Source organism: Lates calcarifer, linkage group LG6, assembly GCF_001640805.2.
Source record: "Lates calcarifer isolate ASB-BC8 linkage group LG6, TLL_Latcal_v3, whole genome shotgun sequence".
Lineage (NCBI taxonomy): Eukaryota > Metazoa > Chordata > Actinopteri > Centropomidae > Lates > Lates calcarifer.
In genome coordinates this window covers 25,706,476-25,726,730 of record NC_066838.1, presented here as the reverse complement: position 1 = coordinate 25,726,730, position 20,255 = coordinate 25,706,476, and the positions used below count along the sequence as shown (strand labels likewise).

The following is a 20,255-nucleotide window of genomic DNA, read 5'->3' as shown; positions in this document are numbered from 1 at the left end:
CGTCATAACTCTTGAACTTTGGTGTCATGACTCTCATGTGGGGAAACAGATTTAAGTGAACGATAATGTTTCATGTGCTGTTTTACGGTCGGCTTTTCAAGTGGTTAATCCTGAGCGTGCAGAGTTACTGTGCAGCAGAGAAAATGTTGACGTTTGCCGTCATTGTCTGCTGCTTCATGTACAAACACCAGCTTACTCCTGCTGCTCCTACAACCACACTCAACACCTGCTGCTAGAATTAAAGATTACTTACACTGCTATTAGTTTTAGTGCTATGTTAGCAGTTACTTCTTTAATTATTACTATTTTCATTACTACTGCTGTGTTATTGGCATCACCTTACATCTTATATGGAACCTGTGATATGCTATGTTCTTCTCTAGTCTTTTGAGATGGTCACGCTGTCAGATTAGGGGATCGTGGTGCCTTCGACTTTGGCCGAGAGACATGTCAGAGCACATGTTGGACCGCAACTATTCGTAGCTTTCATGAATTATTCAACCACAAAATCTGACCAAAACTATTGCACATGTCATTATCAGGTTGAAACAGAAAAGATCCCTCCCCAAAGTGTCACCACAAAGTTGAAAGCACACTGTATGGATCCTTTGTAATCCCAGTAATTTACCTATAACACTAGATGTTTGTGACTCAGCAAAAGTCAGACTTTGTGGAATTAATACTTTGGTTTTATATATTCAGGAGCTAAACTCTAAGGATCTCGGCAGGATTGTGAGGTTGTGGTATCTGTCATGACAGTTCATGCATGGAAATATGGAACATCCTGTTTTTCTGCCAAACACCCAAAATGGACTCTGCTGCTTATAATCAGAAGCTGGTGGAGAAAATATGTTTTCTGTCTATTTCAGATTTATTTTTCTTGGAATTAAAGGGCCAAGGCCAACCCATGAAAAAACCGTTTCAGACCAAAAGTACACTGAAGTATGGAATGAAAGGAATCAGTTGTTCTTCTCTAAGACACAGTGAACAGGATAAAACAACAAATCCTCATTCTCACTCTCAACTCTCAGCAGAGAGAGGACAGAATGTGGAAGAGAGGTAGGCTGCGTCGCTTTAGTGTCTGAGATCGAGGAACAGGAAAGATAGAAGTGGAAAGAGAAGGACAGAGTGTGGAAAAGAGAGAGAGAGAGAGAGGGGGCAGTTCCCTGTTTAGCAGGCGTGGATAGAGAAAGAGGAGAATGCAGAGAATAGATGGCGACGGCGGCTGAGAGCAGAGATCCCTCACTGTGCAGTTGGGCAGGGATGGAGGGATGGAGGGATGCAGGGATGGAGGGATGCAGGGATGGAGGGATGGAGGGATGCAGGGATGGAGGGATGGAGGGATGCAGGGAGGGATGCGGAGGCAGTGACGGTGGTCTTTCTGCTGAGGGGGGGATTTGTGCCGAGGCGGCAGGAATTAGGTTGGCCTTCGCCTCTACGCATGAATACTCCTTACACACTCATAAATACACTCTGCCATGCTTCTCTACCTCCAGGTCCCAGGGCTTCCCTTTCACTCGCTCCCTCTAGTTTCCCTTTCTGTTTGTCATCCCCTCCTCCCTCTGTCTCTGTCTCTTAAATCCTAATTCATGCTTTATTAGTGCAGCCATAATTAAACACAGAACAGTCAAATAAGGTGTATAATGTTTGAAATGTAAGCGTAGTAATGAAGGTTGTAACAACATGATTATATGCACAGAATATTAGAGTAAACATTTTACACACTATTGCAGAAATACACTTTAACAATGGAAAGGTAATGTGAGACATTCAGTAAGAATCTGTCCACGTGCTCGTCCTTTTGCCTCAGTCTCTCTCCACCCCTCCCCCTCCCATCCCCCATCTCAATCCTCCCTCATCCCCTCCTCTCTCTCTCCCCTCTCTCCTCTCTTTTCCTCGTGCTGCACCCACCCCCAAGCACCATGACCCCCTCCATCCCTCCCCTCCTCCACCACCACCTCCTCCTCCTCCTCCTCCTCCCCCCACCCCGCTCCTGACCTCTTTCCTTCTGCCTGGCTGTACCTCTCTCTCTCTCTCCCTCCTCGCCTCTCCACCCATCTCTCCCTCTCTCCATGCAGCGGTTTGGGCTCCACCCCTCCCTCCCCTCCCTCCCCCGCCAAACGAATGACACAGTCGATACCATCCTCAGCCCCCTCTCCCTTTCTCTTTCTATACATCACTTTTTTTCCCTTACATCCAGCCGCTGCTGCTGCTGTTTTTTTTCCTACTGTTGACTCATTCAAATTGCCTCCTCTTCCTCCTCTGCTTCCTCCTCCCCCTCTCCATCCTCCAATCATTCCTCAATTGAAGCTGATTTCTGTTTCTGTTTCAACTCATTCATCCCATCTCTCTGCTCTCTCTCATTCTGCATCTCCATGTGTTAATTAATTATCCCTTTCCATCCATGTGTACCTCTCTGATGCTGGGAAAATTGTAGTCAATTCTCTATAAATGCAGCTCTAATTAAACAGTCAATCGTAAATTGGGGTAAAATTGGACGTGACCGGCTGATGTGTAAAATGTGCCTCTACCCGTCCTCTCTCTGTCTTTGTACAGGTGGGACCACAGACCAGTAGTTTATTCAGAGTGATAAAACCTAACAGTCAGGCAGACAGGCATCCATCCATCCTGCCAGCCTGCTTGGCACACACCATTTATTCCATGATCACTTATTTAGTAGCCTGTCTGCCTGAAAAGAGATACAGACAGAGATAGAGAGAAGAAAAGGGCGCTGAACCTGCAATAAATACTGAAGCATTTAACGCCAGTAAAACCCTCTTTTCTTTAGTGTTTCATGAGAGTTGAGTCTGTTAGCTAAAGATAAAATATGCAGCTTTTTATGAATTTGTTTGCATAAAACAAACAAACATGGCCAGGCAGACAAAAGAGTACCATTCCCACCCTTTTACTTTTATTGTTTCTCACTGAAATCACTGAAGTCTGAGATTGTCCAGCCTCCAAAATCAAGACGAGAGAAGATCTGAAACTGTTGATCTGAGTCATTTTTTACCCTGAATCTTGCTGCTGTTTACAGTTAATATTCTTCAGAAAGAGAGCAGTGAAGAACAATACTCTAAGACGTAAACATAAACCTTATGTATGAAGCTTCCATCACGGACTGAACATGAACTGGACGTGATTTCCTGTTTCATTATCATGGAACAAACAGTATTCACTTTTATCATGTTTTGTTATTTGCTAGCTTTAGATAGCTAGATTGGAATAATGCTGTAAATATCTCTGTGGACCTACACAGAGAAAGGTGTTATGGGTAACCGCCGGTCGCAGAGGAGATGGAAAGATGTGTGCTGCCTGTAGCAGTATAAGGTGTTAGAGCAGGAGTTTGACTTCCTGCCATAAGCTGACAAGTCTCTGGTTGTAGCTTGATGATGATGACGATGATGATGAGGCGAAGATGGGGAGGGTGGTGTGTTGAGGTGGGGGAGGGGCCTCTGTCATAATGCAGGGTGTTGACTGTGTTATTGTCTGGTCAGGCTGCAGACTGGATGGGTTTAATCAAATAAACAGACACTGCTCTCTCTACCACCCCGTAACAGATCCCTCCACAGCAGCTGCACACACACACACACACACACTCTGAGGACTCACACTGCATCTCTCTCATAACACACAACCACATCTCTAGTTTCTTTACATTCTTTTTTCTGCTGTTATGTTAACTTTAATAGCTGACACAGAGGGAGGCATCAGCAGTCAGTACAGAGCTCATGCCTTCTTTTTTCCCTGGAATAATTTGAGGACTTATTATCTTCTTGCCACCAGCAGACAGTTTGGAGATTATTTCCTGGTGTGAAAGTCATCACTGTCGCAGGAGGACGGTAACTGTCTCCCAACTTAGGCAAAATGATTCAGTTCATTACAGGGGTGTTCACAGTATCACGATTCCTCAGTATAACAGACGGTGTTGTAGATGTTCTGCAACAAATAATATCAATTCTGATATTATCCTGATGCTGTTTAGTTTTTCTTGATACTTGAACTTTGACCCTGCTCTGTGCAAACACAGATGAATACAGTATTATTCAGTTGAACAGTAAAGCGTAGTGGTTTCGGTCAATGCATCAAGTTCAGTTGGTTCAGGATTTAGAGGACCATCATACCCACATGCAGCTGCTTCATGAAGGAAACATGCCATCTGCTGGGCATTAAATCATAGCGTAAACATACAGTGTGTTTCTGTGTGTGTCTGCTATCACATGACATCTGTAATGTTAATGAGCAGTTCATACAATAAGAGCTCTCTCTGTGATCAGCCACTAAAATCACAGACACATGAGTGTATGCTGTTGTTATGGTGTCGACATACCAGCAATGCTCCATGTGTCACATGTACTTTCTGATGATTATGATAGCAACATGTAATATACAGTATGTAGCTTATAGACATTTTTGAAATGCCAACGTTAACTCCAGAATTGCTCTTGATTAATTGAAAATATTTTCTTTTGACTAAGATTCTTTTTCTTCACAAGTTAGTTCAGTTAAAGTTGAGGACATCCACTTTCACAGGCTTTCTTATCTTTCTTTATGTGCCTTTATGCTTCTGAACAGCCTGAAGAATGAGACTGGGAGAACTCATTTAAACCTTTTATACACAGTATGTACAGAAGATACAAAGTCGCTTCACAGGAAGAAGAAAGGTGAAAGAGAAGAGGCCGAGAGGACAGTATATAAAATAACACAAGAAATAAGTGTTTAAGGCACAAAAGTAAAAGAGAGATCTATAAGTCAAGTGTTGAGCAGTGCAGGAAGGTTTGGTGTTTTGTGCTGATGTGTTAAGACGTGTCTCTCTGCGTCTATGACTTTGAAAACTAGTAGTGGGAGAGTGTGTGGATTATCCAGAGGTGCAGTTTTTCAGATTTCTCTTGGAAATCTCTCATTTGAATGTATGAGAACAAGGGCTCATACAATGAAGCATAATCTATAATCTATAAGGCTAAACACTGTGAGGAGTGTGAGTGTGTGATTTAGGCGAACAGAGTTTTAGGTCCTAAACATCCGTGTTGACAGATTTATATTTGTATGTAGATTTATGTATGACCTATATAGCACACAGACTGCTGTATGCAGTGTCCACAGCTAATAAATATGAGCTGCAGTTTGCGACCGCCCAGTGTCAGTGTGTCTCTAACATCATCAGTCGTTAATGTGAGGAAATGTCCTTTGTTCTTCTTTCACATCGCACCGAACACGAAGCTTCGTCTGTAAAACAGTTTGGAAACAGAAAAGTGAAATCTGACCTCTGTCTCCTCTCACAGATGATTCATCGTCAGAGAGCGGCAGTGGGAACGGCCTGCCTGCGCTGACCCCCCCCTCCTCCGCTGTGACGGACGGCGCCATCGTCAGAGAAACCGAGGTCGTCAATGGCAACGGCGGCCCCGCCCCGCTCGACTTCAGCACGCCAACCTCCTCTTCCTCGTCGTCCGAGGACCAGCAGCCGATCAACCTGAGTGACCCGCCCCCGCAGCGCCTGCCCCTGTCCACCTCTCACCTGCCCGTCACCGTGTCGGCGGCGGCCGCGGCGCTGCTCGGCGCTCTGCATCCCAACGCGCCCGAGGAGCTCCGCAGGAAGTACCCACTGGCTGCCAAACCTCCCCTGGCCCCGCACCCGGCCCTGCCTCTGCCGCTGCCGCACACACACAGTGCACACACTCCCAACACACACTCCCAGTCCCACACACACACTGCTGAGCTGCGACTGGACCGGGACGGCAGGGACTATGGGGGCAAGGTGAGACCATACACACACACATATACTGCACTCATACATGCAGATACAAACACTCTGTCACATATAGACAGACAGAAACATTCAGCACTAATATTCACTCCTGCAAGCTGCAGCTGGTTGGAACAAGTTCAGATCCAGGAGCTCAAAGGAGCCTGAAGATGTGGTGTCTGGTCATGAGTTGAATACAAATGCCACAACAAAACAAGCCAATATGAGTTATATAAGTTATGTTGGGCCTGAATAAAACTAAGGAAAAAGGTTGGCATATACTTCTTTGCTTTCTTGCAGAGAATGTAATGAGCATGAAGTAGCAGCCAGGTAACTTACCTTAGCATAAAGACTGGAAACAAAGGGGGAACAGCTAACCCTACAGTGAGACCCAGGCTGTTTCTCCTGGTTTGTTGTTGTGCTAAGCTAAGCTAACCATGTACTGGCTGTAGCTTTTTACCATACAGATTTCAGTTGTTAGCTGTTACTCAGAAAGTTAGTCAGTAACTAATGTTAGTATGGAGAGATGAAAGAGAGAGAAACATGGTGAGGGTTTTAAATTTCGTTATCGTGTTATCAAACTGAAAACTCCGCTGAATGTCAAAATAAAAGTATGAAGTATGAAGAGTAATGTCCCTGAATGAGGCTGTAATATTTGTTGTCAGGGAAGTGAAGGTCACAGTATAAAGAAACCACAAGCAAAGCGAGAAAGTCATTTTGTGTTTTATTGTGACTTCCATTAGTACAGCTTAGTACTGCTTTCTGTCCTTCCTGCAGAAAACAGACCCGCTTTTACCTTTTAGAAGAAACCTTTTGCTTCCATTTATTCATCATTGGTGTGAGAAACTGAAATGATCTGTTAGTAAACATGAAATCCTCATTTAATTTAACTAATTGCCACATGTATGTCCGTATCTGATTTAGGGTGTATTTGTTAAAACATGAAAAGGCCGGTGCAGTCGTTTGTAAAGAGAGGCCAACAAATGTACGTAGAGAATAAAAAGATGAAAAGTCAAAGTGAGGAGAGATGGAGAGAAGAGGTGGTGGGTGATGAGAGATCTCTCTCCTTCCTTCCTCCTCTCGCTGTCTTTGTACTGAGCTGAATAGCAGAACCTGACAGACAATACAGGAAACCTATTACTGCCAGACAGTCTACCTGCAAGACACAAACACAGCTCCATACAGTGCTCTCACATTCAGACACAAACAACACACACAGAGTCACTCCGTCTCACACTCACGCTCCTTTTCTCTCATAAAGTCAACACTGCTTTCACACTCACACACAACAGTTCGCCAGTGTGTGTGTGTGTGTGTGTGTGTGTGTGTGTGTGTTTGGCCTCCTCAGCTCTCACTCTCTCCAACAAACATTTCTCTCTTCTTTCTTTTGCTGTGTGTGTGTTGTCTTTTCTCGTGTGTGTGTGTCACCCTGCCACAGGTCCATGCCCGTACATTGTGTGCTGTATCTGGATGTTTATCCGTGTGTGTTGTGGACAAATGTTTCAAGTTCATCTGTCACTAGTTAAAACTGAAAAACAGCAGGTAAAAACTGTCTGGACTGGGTGTGGGCAGAGTGTCTCTCCTGCCGGGCTGCTGACAGCGTTGTCACCCAGTGTTTGTCACTGGTTGACGTTCTGAACTTGGTAGCACTGCTGCTCACACAGTATTCTAATCGTCTTCATGTTTAGCAGCGGTAGAAAGTAATTCACATTTTCTTCAGTGCTGTTCTTGAGTAAGGACCTAACTCTTTGTACTTAAGTCAGGCTGGCAAATCCTAATGAGGCTCTTAATTTGTGTTTCATTAAGAATAAGTGCACTGACATAAATAGCCCATAAATGTTTAAAACAGTGCATAGATATAAAGGACAATTTAAACTGATTATACTATTATATGTGTGTGTGTGTGTTTAGTCCCCACAGTACAGTTCAGGCGGCAGCTACGACAGTGTGAAGATGGACTTGAGTGCCGAGGACCTGACCATGGGGCGTCACGGCAGCCAGGTTGCCCCCGACGATGACGACGACGACCACGACGACCACGATGACAACGACAAGATCAACGACACGGAGGGAGTCGATCCCGAGAGACTAAAGGCCTTCAACGTAAGTCAGAGACAGTGCACGATGTCCCCACAGGGATCAATAACACGTCTTCTTCTATTCATAAAGAGAAAATATCGCACGGCCCGCTCTCTTAGAAGCTATCAGTGTAATTGATCACAGAAGTGAAAGGGGTTTGCAAGCAACAAGGAACAAGGAGAATCGCGCTCAGCTAAACCTACTGTGCACTTACCTGCCTCTTACCTTTTCTAGATATCTTGATTGTTGTTTTATTGTTGTATTTCTGGCAGAGCAACTAGCTGGTGAAGAAAGAGGAATCTCAAAAATACGACTCCAAATGAATGATAACTTAAGAACTCTATGAGGCTTTGATATGTCAGAGGTGTGTTTTTGTCAGCTTCTTGTGGAGTTTTCTGTGCTCAGATACTCTTAAGAAGACAACCTAAAGGAGCAGAGTTTATACGTTTAGAGTTTTTTCTCACAGCAGTGTTGTTTCCCTGCAGATGTTTGTGCGTCTGTTTGTGGACGAGAACCTGGATCGGATGGTACCCATCTCCAAACAGCCCAAGGAGAAGATCCAGGCCATCATCGAGTCCTGCAGCAGACAGTTCCCAGAATTCCAGGAACGCGCCCGCAAGCGCATCCGCACCTACCTCAAATCCTGCCGACGCATGAAGAAGAATGGCATGGAGGTACGGTACCTGTTTGATGCTGCTTGTCTGTTTGAGGAGCAGGATGTGTCTCAGTATTTTCTCTTTTGATTATTTTGTCGATTAATGTTCCACTAGCAATCCAGAGTCCAAAGAAAATCAGTTAACAGTTATCTAACCCTTCACGTCCAGAGAACCAGAGCTGCCACAGAGCCACGTCATCATGTCACTGTAAACGTCTGTGTACGTCTACATCATCTCTGTTCATTTTGAACATTTCCAGATTTTTAAAATGTTTTCTAGTTTCACTTCTTCAAAATGTCACTCAGTCTAAGTAAAATCAGCTCCAGACTCTGTGTATATACCTTATAGGTTTTGTTTTTTTCCTATTGTACTTTGCTCTATTGTACAGTGTATATACAGTGGGTAGTATGACCCAGGCAGTCTAATGGATCTGCAACATGTTCAGAGCCTATAATACCCATAATGCACTGCTGGCCTTGCTTCTTTTGTCATTCAGTCAATGTGGGAATCATAGAACCAGAGAACGTCCTCAGTTTGTCTCCTGATGGGTTTTATTCACTGTGTACAGTATCTCTGCATGTGTGAGAGTTTGAATGAAACCTTTCAGTCAGTTCAGTGCTTTACTGAGTTAAATGACCTTTATTGTTGCTAATATGTGCTCAAGTGCTTCAATATATAGAAACAGAAAAAATAAATGTTTACATGGGTTTCAAAAGTTTTAGCATCTTCCTGGCAAAACGCACACACACACAGAAACAAACGCAGAGACAGACAGAGAGGGAATAAACACACACCACAGGAATTTAAAGATTAATTTACTTCACTCTTGCATGAAGTGTAATATTCAGAGGATTTAGTTATTAGTTACTTCTGCCTTTTATTCACATCCAAATGCAGATTTAAATGTTTTAATAAATATTTATTTTATCAAGTTAAAAACTTGCTTAGTTGAATTTAATGATTTTTTTATATTTTTGTTTTGTGAATTTAGTTTTTATCACACAACACAATAAGCTGCGGCTGTCACTGCCGCATGGACGACCAGCAACAAACAATTGTTGTGTGTGAAAAGCTGATAACGTGGCTGTAAATTGGCCGTAACTATAGAAACAACACGCTCTAGTCAATTTATTTTCGTTTATAGATGTGACACGGTGCATTTCTTCATGTGCATCCATTACTTTCACGGCCGTTTCAGGTCAGATGCATATTAAGTGACAAACTGACAGTTGTGCACTGTTTGGATGTTTTACACTTGATAACACAACATCAGCAGGAACCAGCAGGAGTGTGTGCAGAGACACTGATAATTAATCCACTGCAGTATGTGCTAATGATAAAGAAAATAGGAAAGACAGGTGACTGTTACTGTCTGACACGCATCAGGCTGCTTCACAGAGAAAGTAAAGGTGGCGAACCAGTGATGGGAATGTCTCTGCTGCCCCCCAGTGGTGAATCCTGATGTTACACTGTGTTAATACAGAGAACTGAGGTTTTTGTCACAGTGGGTTTGACACAGTAGGCTCAGCGTGTCTTCAACTATAATTTCCATCACTCTCCATAATCACAGTTAACGATGTCCTCAGGGATGTTATATCTTACAGGGGATACCAAAGCATATGTACTGGTGTGAACTGGGAGATATTTGTCAGTGTAGCATGCACATAAGAATTAAAAATAGAATAAAAGATGACGCTCATTAGCTCTTGTATTTCATCCAGACGTGGCAGAGAATCAGTGAAGCTGTCAGATTGTCTCCTCAAGATTGTTTGTGTGTCTCGTGTTAAAAGATTGACTCTATTTTCAGTCATTACCTAATGTGTATTCAGTGCACAGTCTCTACCCACATAGGTAAACTGATTATTCTGTTATCTTCAGACCCGTCCTACTCCACCTCACCTCACCTCAGCCATGGCTGAGAACATCCTGGCTGCCGCCTGCGAGAGTGAATCACGCAACGCCGCAAAGAGGATGCGCCTCGAAGCCTATCACGTAAGTCTCTTTTTTCTTTAATAAAGTGAATATTATTCTGCATTTGTTTGTGACTGTGACTCTCTCGTGCTGCCTCCTTGAAAACTCTTGGAAATGTAATCTTTATTGGAAATGTTTTGAAGCACATCAGCACTACTGTTCTGTTTCAAAGAAACAGTCAGCTTCCTGTGCCGTACTTGGAGAAGAAACCCCCTCATTTCCTGTTCCCTCTCTGCCAGGATGAGCAGATCTCTCTGGACAAGCCGTCCAGCGGTGGAGGAGGTCTGAGGGAGCCGGCGTCCCTCGCCCACTCCGCCTACTCCCTGGCCGCATCAGCCTTCTCCTCCCAGGACACCCAGCTCTACATCAACGGAGCCGGCCTCAGCTACGGTTACCGTGGATACCCGGGCCTGGGCGCTGCCATGCAACACCCCGTTTCCCTGACGACCGGCGCTGCTGCTCAGAGCAACGGTGAGGATCGGAGGAAGAGGGTCTTTACAGAGACAGAGAGAGAGATGAGATGGACGAGATGAAATAGTGAGAAGGAAGAGTGGATGAAAGAGAGGAGGGAGAGAGAAAAGAGAGTGATGAGGGAGGGAACAGAGGAGGAAGTGGTGAGAGGGAAACTGTGTGAACTGGTAATTTGGGGATGAATGAGAAGGAGATGGAGGAGCAGCAGAAGAAAAGAAACTGATGAAAAGAGACAGCAGGTGGCAGTGTGTAACAACACACACACTCACGACAGTGATGTCAGCCTCCGTTTAATATGGAGCTGTAGATTCACAGTGATTTCCCCGTGTCCTTCAGTTTCAACAAGTCATAGTTTTGATAACAAGATGATTGTGCACGTGTGGAGGAGTCACGCAGACCTGCCTTCATGTTCAGCAAACCTGCGTCAGATTAATTAAGATTTGAAAAAATGTTAATTACTTGTCACAACTCATTTCCACACAGTGTGACCACCCTCTGTCTCTTTGAGTATTCCCACAGTAGAACTGCATCTTCCACTAAATGATCGACTGCAGATCTGTTATTTCATTATTTATCTTAACTCACCATTATAGCATCATTGTATGTCTCATTGCTGGTAATTCCAGTCTGTTCCTGCTACTTAACAAGTTGTAGATCTTGACTCTGAAATGTATTGCACTGGAAATAGCACAGATGTGTATAAATATCTTAAACTTGGTTAGTGTTGTTTTCACCGTCAGCGTTTTCCACCAAAACACAGGCAGCATGAGTTGTCCAATCACAGTTCTTGTGATACGTCTTTATCCACTGTACCTCTGACATATAGTTACAGGTGCAGGTCAGAAGTGACGTCATAACCCCTTGATAACGTGTTAAGCTTTCTGTTTGCAAAACTCTTCAGCGGCTAGATAAAGCTCATGACTTCCTTTGTTCTTGTTACCTGGTAACTGGACGAGGTGTTATTGTGTCCACAGGTGACGATGGTGTGATGTTAGAATCATGATGATATTCCAGCAGTCTTCTGTTATTTTGAACTCACTGATCTTTTTCTTTCTTTTCCTCTTCATTCTTCTCATAACTCTTCCTGTCCCCTCCTTTTATCTCTGCATCCTTCCTCTCCTCCTCCACACCTTCATCACTTAATCCTCCTCCACCTTCCCTCTGTCAATGTTCCTCCATCCCTCCATCCATCTTTCCCTCTTTCTTCAGGCCCCACAGACCTCAGCATGAAGTCTCTGTCCTCCGCCAACATCAGTAACTCCTCCTCCTCCGCCACCGCCAACAGCCTGGGTGGGCGGGGCAGCGGGGGTGGTGGAGGGGGCGGGGCGTCAACCCAGCTCAGCCAGCCAGAGATAACGGCCGTGCGTCAGCTGATCGCCGGCTACCGGGAGTCGGCCGCCTTCCTGCTCCGTTCGGCAGATGAGCTGGAGAACCTGATCCTGCAGCAGAACTGATACGGGGGAACACACACAAGCATACACACACACACACACACACACACACACACACACACACCCCTCCTGTTGTGTTTGTTTTGTATCTGTCTGCGTCCCCCTGTCTCTCCTTATTGACGCTGAACACCTGACCTCCTCTTGTTTTTGCTCTTCCCTCCTTAATTCGAGGGTTTGCTGTTTTCTCCTCTTCTGCCTTCTCTTCGGAAACTGTGGCCACTTTTCACTTTTGGGGAAAAAAGTGGAAAACTGGGACAAAGAGGGGACAGGGGGGAGGCAACCAATCCCACCCCAGCCATTCCCAAAACAATCCACCACAACCTCAGTTCAGCTCCATTCTGCCTGAGGAGGGAGAGAGAAAAATAAAAATGACGAAGCAGAGCACTTGGACTCTGGATGAATCTCTTCCTGTCCTCTCTGGAAGCACCTCACAATCAGCACTACACTCTGAGCGAAGGAGTGTGGAGGAGAGGAAGAGAGGAGGAGGAGGAGGAGGAGGAGAGTGAAGAAGACTGCTGCTGTGGTTTCAGACAAAAAAAAGACTTTGTATCCTTGTGGGTGGAAAAGTCAAGTTGTGGAGTTTCCCTGTGGAGCTCCAACCCAGGAAGTTTTTGACTGACTGATTGAGTTTTTGATTGACGGGTGCCCCGGCCAACGCTGTCTTACGATCATAACAATTAAAAAAAATAATAAATAGTGACTCCCTTAATTAGTACTACTGAAGCAGTTTGCTAAATGACGAGTGCTTTTTGATTTGACTGAAGATTTACTTTGTTCTTTTTATGGGAGTCCAGTGCGTGCTTTTTGTTTTTTGATTTTTTTTTTTCTTCCCAAGTGACTGAACTGAAAGAAAAGCGGTCTGACTTATCTTAAAAGATGGCACTAAATACAGAGAAGACTTTGAGTCCGGAGGAGCCTAAGGACGGAAACTGGAAAAGAAATTAGAAAAAAAAAAGTTTGTTTGTTTAAAGAAGAAAAACTTTTTTGTGCTCGCTTGTATATAAGCTCTCTGTGTCCTATAGCACTTTTCCCTCACCTGAAACCTCACCCTGAACCCCCCCACCCCTCAATCCTCACCCCTTTTTACCCAGGGAGCAACTTGCTACTTATGCATCCAAGACGCCATGTTGACCACCAGGAAATACCTCAAATTAGACCTGCCAATTCCATGTTCAGTTCCTCACACACACACACACATACCTTACACAACATTTATACACTCACACTCTGCAAGTGAATGGTAACATTCCCACCAGAAGCCAGTTTACTTCTACTTCACCACCTGATGTCTTCAAGGTTTCTATATTTCGGGGGGAGAATCAAACTCTATTGCGCAAAAAGACCTGTAGTGTGGAGACGACGAAGCATTTCGAGGACTGATGTTGTAAAGTTTTCAGACACTGAAATCTTTCAAAACTTTTCTTTCACCTGTGCGGGTTTGTTCGTGTGCTGCTGTATATAATCAGTTCATCTTGAAAACTTGAGAAGAATCAGAGCTGAAGTTGACAGGAGTGTATTTCTCTGGGAGGTGACGTTCTCCTTAAAGGGGGGGGGGTGTATGTGTGTGGAGGGGAGGGGTATTTCTTAAATGGGGGGGGGGGGGTTAATTGTTGATACTGGTGGCGATTTTACCTCCCGCTTCTACTTTTTACAAATGTAGATGTAACGCCAACGAAACCTCAGCATCGTTCTGTTTAACACCCCCCTCCCCCCCCCTCCCCCCTCTTCTTCTTCTTCTTCTTCTTCTTCTCTCCATTGGACCTACTCTACACTTCTTCTTCGTGGACCTAAACATCCTCCTCTTCCTCCTCTCCTCCCTGGTCCGGGTCCAGGTTTCAGAGGAAGAGGAGGACTGATCTGTCTTACTGTGTTTGTCTGTTAAATTCTGAAATGGCCATTATTGTTGTTATTATTGTTATTACCATTATTATTATTATTACTATGATTAGAATGATGAACCTTCATGTTGCTGCTGCTATACAAAAACCGGACCTTCTGCCATAGACCTGAAACCTCAACAAAGGCGGGCGTTAGCTAGCCGCAGTGTCCCGTGGAACCCGACCGACCAACCAACCTCCTACGACCTTTACTGCGACTTCAACTTGACCACATGAAAGCAAAAACACCTCAAACACTCGCTGTTCGCCAGGAGAACTTTGAACTTCTTCATCCACTCACGCCTCTTCTCTCACAGACCGGTTGGTTGGTTGGTTTGTTTGTTTGTTTGTTTGTTTGTTTTTTTTTGCTTCATAGGGCTCGATCAATGTTGTGTTTTGTGACTTTCTAACTGTGAATCTTTTCTTTTCTTCCCATGTTTTTTATCCTCTGGAGGGCGTAGGGAGGGATGTGTTAGCAAAGTCTTGCACGTTCACCACAAGTACTCCACGTCAGGCCAACAAGTACACACTTAGACCACTCAATAATTCTGTGTAGAAAACTGTTATGTTTTGGGTTAATTTAGTCCAGAATGAAAAAAAGAGATCGGCAGTAAATGAGAGCTAGTGAATCCTTCATTAGAAAACCATCAGGTTTTACTTTCAGCCTTGTTGTTATTACATCATATGAAGGTATTTCTGCTTAAAAATGATACTCACTGGATTCCTCGTTGTGGCCATAGGCCTCTGATGTACCAGTTGTCCTGTGTAGAGTCAAGCCGGAGCCTCTGTTAAAGGAATAGTTTAGTTAATAAGCAAACCCTCGTTATTATTTCCTTTGTCTCTTGGTACAGTAGCTAAAATAAGCCAAATGCTCTGTTTGGAGTTGTTAATTGTTGGTATTAGTTTGTTAAAGTTTGAAGCACTCTCCTGGTTTATCCACTTCACTCAACACCTGCAGACAAACGTGGCTTCTTTCCTCCTGAGGCGTTGCTCTGTGTACTGCTTCTACTGTGGTTTCTACTCACTTCGACTGTCGTGTCACTGTAATTTGCTCCCGTTTTGCACACTGAGCGAAGCAGCAGTCATCTGTGATTTGAAGGGGGGGGGCTCTCTGTGTGTGTATATGCATGTTTCCCCCCAGGAGGGACCCCCCCACACTTTCCCCCCAACTTGCACTGCTGAGAGCGGAGGAAGAGGTGTGGTGGGATTTTGTTCTTTTTTGCAATGCAGCTGATAATCATAGCATTCACTGGTCTTTAGATGGTTTGTGTTGGTGACAGGCGGCCCACAGTGAGGACGAGCGCTGTGGTGCTACAGAGCAGAGGACGTATGAAGCCATTTATTCACCCCTCGTATCCACAAACACAAAACCTCCGTCCACACTTCAACTGATTTACATCCGTGTGCAATGTCAGAGCCACCACATCGAGTTCAGATTGGTTCGAAATGTTGAAAATGTAAATCATTTAACTGGAACCATTACACATTAGATGTAGAGTTGTAAAAGATTTATTTCTTTGTTGTTTTTTAAATTCTTTTTCACAAAACAGGAAGCTCTGTTCAAAGTGTTCTGATCGCTTAACGACAGAGAGAAATATGCAAAAAGAACAGTGACCCGACTAGAAGAGAAACAGGAGAGCGTGAAGGGACGATGGCGTCACGTGTTGGAGCGCGACCTTTTATTCAAGTGTAGTCACATTTATCGAGAGAGTTTCCTCACTACAGAAAATCTTAAATTCACACAAAGACCCTCTGAAGTACAATCAATGTTTCCTCTTAATTTGTCCCAGATTTATTGTCTTTACTCACTGGAGGGCATATTCACTATTTTTATTTTATGTGAGTGTGGTGCGATTTCTTTCCTTAAACCCCAACACGAGACTTTAATGATGCCAGCGTCGCGGCCTTCTCCTCTCCTGTTCCATCTCACTGTGCTCTCAGATACTGCCACTGGTTTTGTTGAGTCTGTGTTTGTACATAGTGTGTGTGAAGGTCCCTCAGATCAAAGCAGGACAAAGTGGATTTCACTATCAGTTTCATTTCAGTCGATTTCAGGAAGAATTTTGATCCCAACATCCTGACTCTGATGGATTCAGTCTGAGCAGACCAGGTTCATTTTACCTCCTTCACAAATGACTGAAAAGCATTGCTGCTGCTGCTGCTGCTGCTGCTGCTGCTGCTGCTGTGCAGTGAAAACCTCAAACCTCTAAAATGCATCTTTAAGAAATGAAGGAAAAGCTACCATCAGACCTACAGCCATACAGTTTCTAAATTACACTACAGAATGGGTTTGGAATCAAATCAAATCTATTTTTTGAATTTCTCACCCCACAGTAGGGCCTGAGATTTTTATGCAACAGTAACATTTATTACAATTTAACCCTTATACTGTCTTTGTTAGACAGTCAAGAGACATTAGAATTGTTTCATTTGGGACCTAAAATGAGACTAAAAGCTGTTTAGTGAGCTTCAATCACAAGAGAAAAAACTAATGTTATTTACTTTGGGTTTGAATGAGAGCAGAGCAGTTTCAGATGCTCTGTAAATGGTGAAGAGGCTCTCATTTGCCGTCCATCCCCCTCTATCTTCCTCCTCCTCCTCTTCCTCCTCGTCTGAGTTTGATTCTTGTTTCCGTCAGCTAAAAACTCCTCCAGGACAAACTGCTTCTTTGAAATGTGATCTGGGATTTTTTTTTCTCTGGGAATAAGTCATCTTATCAAACACGAGCGGGACCTCTGAGATCGTCCCAAAAAGTTTCATTCATGGCCGACGGTGGCAAACACTGAATCACAGACTCAGAGTATTCAGAGTCATAGAGTGTTAAGAACAGACGCTCAGGCAGCCTCTAGTTAATCAGGTTGGTGGGATTCAGGACTTGTGGGACGATCTCACTGGTTCCTCTGCGGTGACGTCCTCTGTCAACCTCAGAAAAGATGTTCTCAAGGTTTTCTACGTGTGTTTCTGAGCCCAGAACAGCACCACAGGAAAACAACAACTGTATAAGAGAAGAAAAAAAATAGGCAAATGACAATCTTTAGAAAGGTGTAATTTGCTCACTGTTTGATTTCCATTCCCTCTGTCTGTTGTATACAGTGGGACAGACGGGGAGAATAATCCGAGTGTTTTAGCCATAATCAGAGCGTTCGTACTCCAAAACTCCTCCTCCTCCTGTTAACGTCTCCACTCGCCGGGCAAACAGCCGACACATTTCTATCTGATTTCTATTTTTCAGTATTACATAATTATTATTATTATTGTTCTCAATGTTCTGATTCTTCTTAATATTATTATTTAATAGATATATTTTGTAGTGCGAGTAAAGTGGTCTTTTTTGAGAAGATATTTTGTACAATATTCCAACAGCTTCACTCTGTATGCCTATACTGCACATTCCGAACGTGGATGTCAACACACACCGGACCCGACCGGCATCACTGCAGATGTTCACTTCTCCGGCTCGTTCAGCCAGGTGTGAGTGTGATCAACACAGTGAAGTCTTAGTCTGCGCCAGAATCACTTTACTGTCCGATAACTTCAGTTATGGTTCCTTCATGGTTTCCTGTTGAAACTGATGCCTCTTTTTAAAGGTTATGTTTACACACTGTTTACACCGACAGGGTTGTGAGATTATGATCCTGCATTGATCTGCTGTTTAAAAAAAAAAAGGCTTGAGAAAGGTCAGCATCATCCCGACCTCTCAGACGCAGACGGACGTACAGACGTGGTTGCTACAGCTCGCAAAGAGCAGAGAGTCTGAGCAGCTGAGAACAGAGCAAACAAATCCTTTGTTGATGTAGCGCTAAAGTAAAGGTCTGCAGCGTGAAATGAAAAAAGAAAAGTCCGACCCACCTGACCTGCTGTGATATACAGCTTCTTTAAAACCTGCAGCTTGTTGACTGAGGAGCTTTTAGTCTCCAGTAGGAACAAAGTGCACATTGAAGACAAGTTAGACGTCCTGAAATCAGCCTGTTAGATATTCAACCAAAAAGAAGTTATTTCTCTTAGAGATTTTAGAAACACAGGTACGTCATCTTTCAGTTGGTTTTAGGAGCCAGATGAAGTCAGTCACCAACTACTGTGAGGTCAGGAGGTCGCCAAACTGTTTCCTCTTAATTTCTTTAATCCCGTCTCCCTGATGGTCGTCTTCAGATTTCCTGGAATATTATTCTGCTGAAAAATACCTGATTCCTCTTATTTTAACTGTAGATTTAAAGCTTGTTTCTGGGAAATTCACTGACTCACTGTCTTGCTGAGAGATCAATAAAACACTGTCGTGTCTGTTCAGTGGATGGAGCATAAAGAGTGGAAACGGGGAAACAGCTAGCACCTCTAAAGTTACTAATTAATGAGTTCTACGTCTTGTTAGTTATTTTTTCATTTTGTTTTTGATAGAACGTGCTTATCAGTGAGCTTTAAAGATGCTGCGAGGTGTTTTTGTTACCTTCAGATGACCAGACTGTTTCCCCCAGTTTTCAGTATTTATGTTAAGCTAAGCTAATTGCCTGCAGGCTCCAGCTACATTCAGTATCTACCAAACAGATATAAGCATGGTATTGACCTTCTCATCTAACTCCAAACATGTTGGACCTTTAAAACCCCTTAAATTTCCAGAGATATGTGGCCTAGACTGTGAATTATTCTTCGTGACAGCCGTGAACAGTTTCAGACTCAGATTATTCTGATGCTGCAGAGTTATTAGATCTTAATTATTAAACCATCAGATGAGCGGTGATGCCGGCCGGGTCCCTGCAAATGATCACACACTCTCGAACTAGTCTGGTCAGATGTAAAGCTCAAAAACTGAAGGAGAGAAAGTCATGGAGCTTTTTTTATTTTTCTATCAGGGCACGGTGTACAGCTACTACTGTCGAGATTTAAAAAAAAGAGGCTTCCTGAGCCGCTTTGTTTCAATGTTTTTTTATTTTTGTTCCTTTTCAGTGGTGCTTTAGATTCCTTCTTTTCTGATGTTGAGCATTTGATTTTCTCTTCTCTCTCTGTCTTCGCCTGACTTTGTACCAGGCTCTTGATTGTCTTGATTTTCCTCCGCCGGGGCTTTGTACCTACAGTAACACCAATTAGAAACCTGTATTCTCCTCATGATTTGACTCAGTGGAAGTGTGATGTTTACATGTACAGATTTTTGCGATTCTTTCTGGTTTGTTTTGTTTTTTGTTTTGTTTCTTCTCATCTCTCTATTCCTCTCCTCCTCCTCCCCCTCCTTCTCTCTTTCCCCTCATTCCTGTTTTCAGTTCATCTGCCTCCTTCCTTACACACTGAAGGGAAATGGGACTGCGTCTGAACACAATTATCACCATTTCACACATAAGCCTATCGCACGAGGGGACACGTTGGCGCTTTGAATTTCAGTCGGTCGCCTTTTTTCACCGCACGTTTTCGTTTTTTTATCCTGCATCCTGTTGGAAATGCCTTGTTGGCATTCAGTTAGCATTGAGATGCTAAAGGATGGATGCTAACAGTTAGTTTGTGTGTGATTATTGATTCACAGTGAAGAAAAAAGTTTCAGTTTTGTGCTTGGTGAAGAAACGTCACACGGCTGAAACTGAAAAGCGAGGCGTCCCTGTACGAAACCGATTGTCTGGGAGGGGAGGGGGGAGTCGAGTTGTGTTTGTTTGGCTCTCGCGGGGAGGGGGACTGACCTTTTGACCTCTCGGCTAACTCCACAGCACACAAAAATCACAGTGGGGCCCACAATGACCCTCTACTGGTGTGACCACGATCCGGTGGAGACGATTCCTCAGTGAATGATAAGCCATTACAGACCCTGTGTGTCGGGTCTCTTAGTCTATTAGTATATTTAGCAAAACTTTAAACTGCAGATGACAAAACTCAACCTCAGGAAAAAAAATGGACATCACTTTTGTAAAAACACGTCTAACTGAAGGCCCATTTCCCTCTCTCTTTGATACCATATAAATTATATCAAAAATTCTTTTTATATTTATTGTGTTTATTATTATATATAACAGTGGATACCTTTTTTCCAGTACCT

At 43.7% G+C, this 20,255-nt stretch overlaps 1 protein-coding gene across 3 annotated transcripts in view; it reads left to right on the top strand.

The window, feature by feature from the left end:
- LOC108873291 (nucleolar protein 4-like) overlaps positions 1–17,252 on the top strand; it is a 128,092-nt gene extending 110,840 nt beyond the window's left edge. For 2 of the 3 annotated variants that reach the window (XM_018661469.2, XM_051071468.1), the window contains 6 exons: positions 5,280–5,752; positions 7,652–7,843; positions 8,305–8,493; positions 10,354–10,467; positions 10,686–10,917; positions 12,127–17,252. In XM_018661469.2, the coding sequence (XP_018516985.1) occupies positions 5,280–5,752; positions 7,652–7,843; positions 8,305–8,493; positions 10,354–10,467; positions 10,686–10,917; positions 12,127–12,371 (1,445 nt within the window). In that variant the 3' untranslated portion in view covers positions 12,372–17,252. The remainder of the gene's footprint in view (positions 1–5,279; positions 5,753–7,651; positions 7,844–8,304; positions 8,494–10,353; positions 10,468–10,685; positions 10,918–12,126) is intronic. The other variant, XM_018661470.2, reaches the window with a different exon arrangement.
- The last annotated feature ends 3,003 nt before the right edge of the window (positions 17,253–20,255 follow it).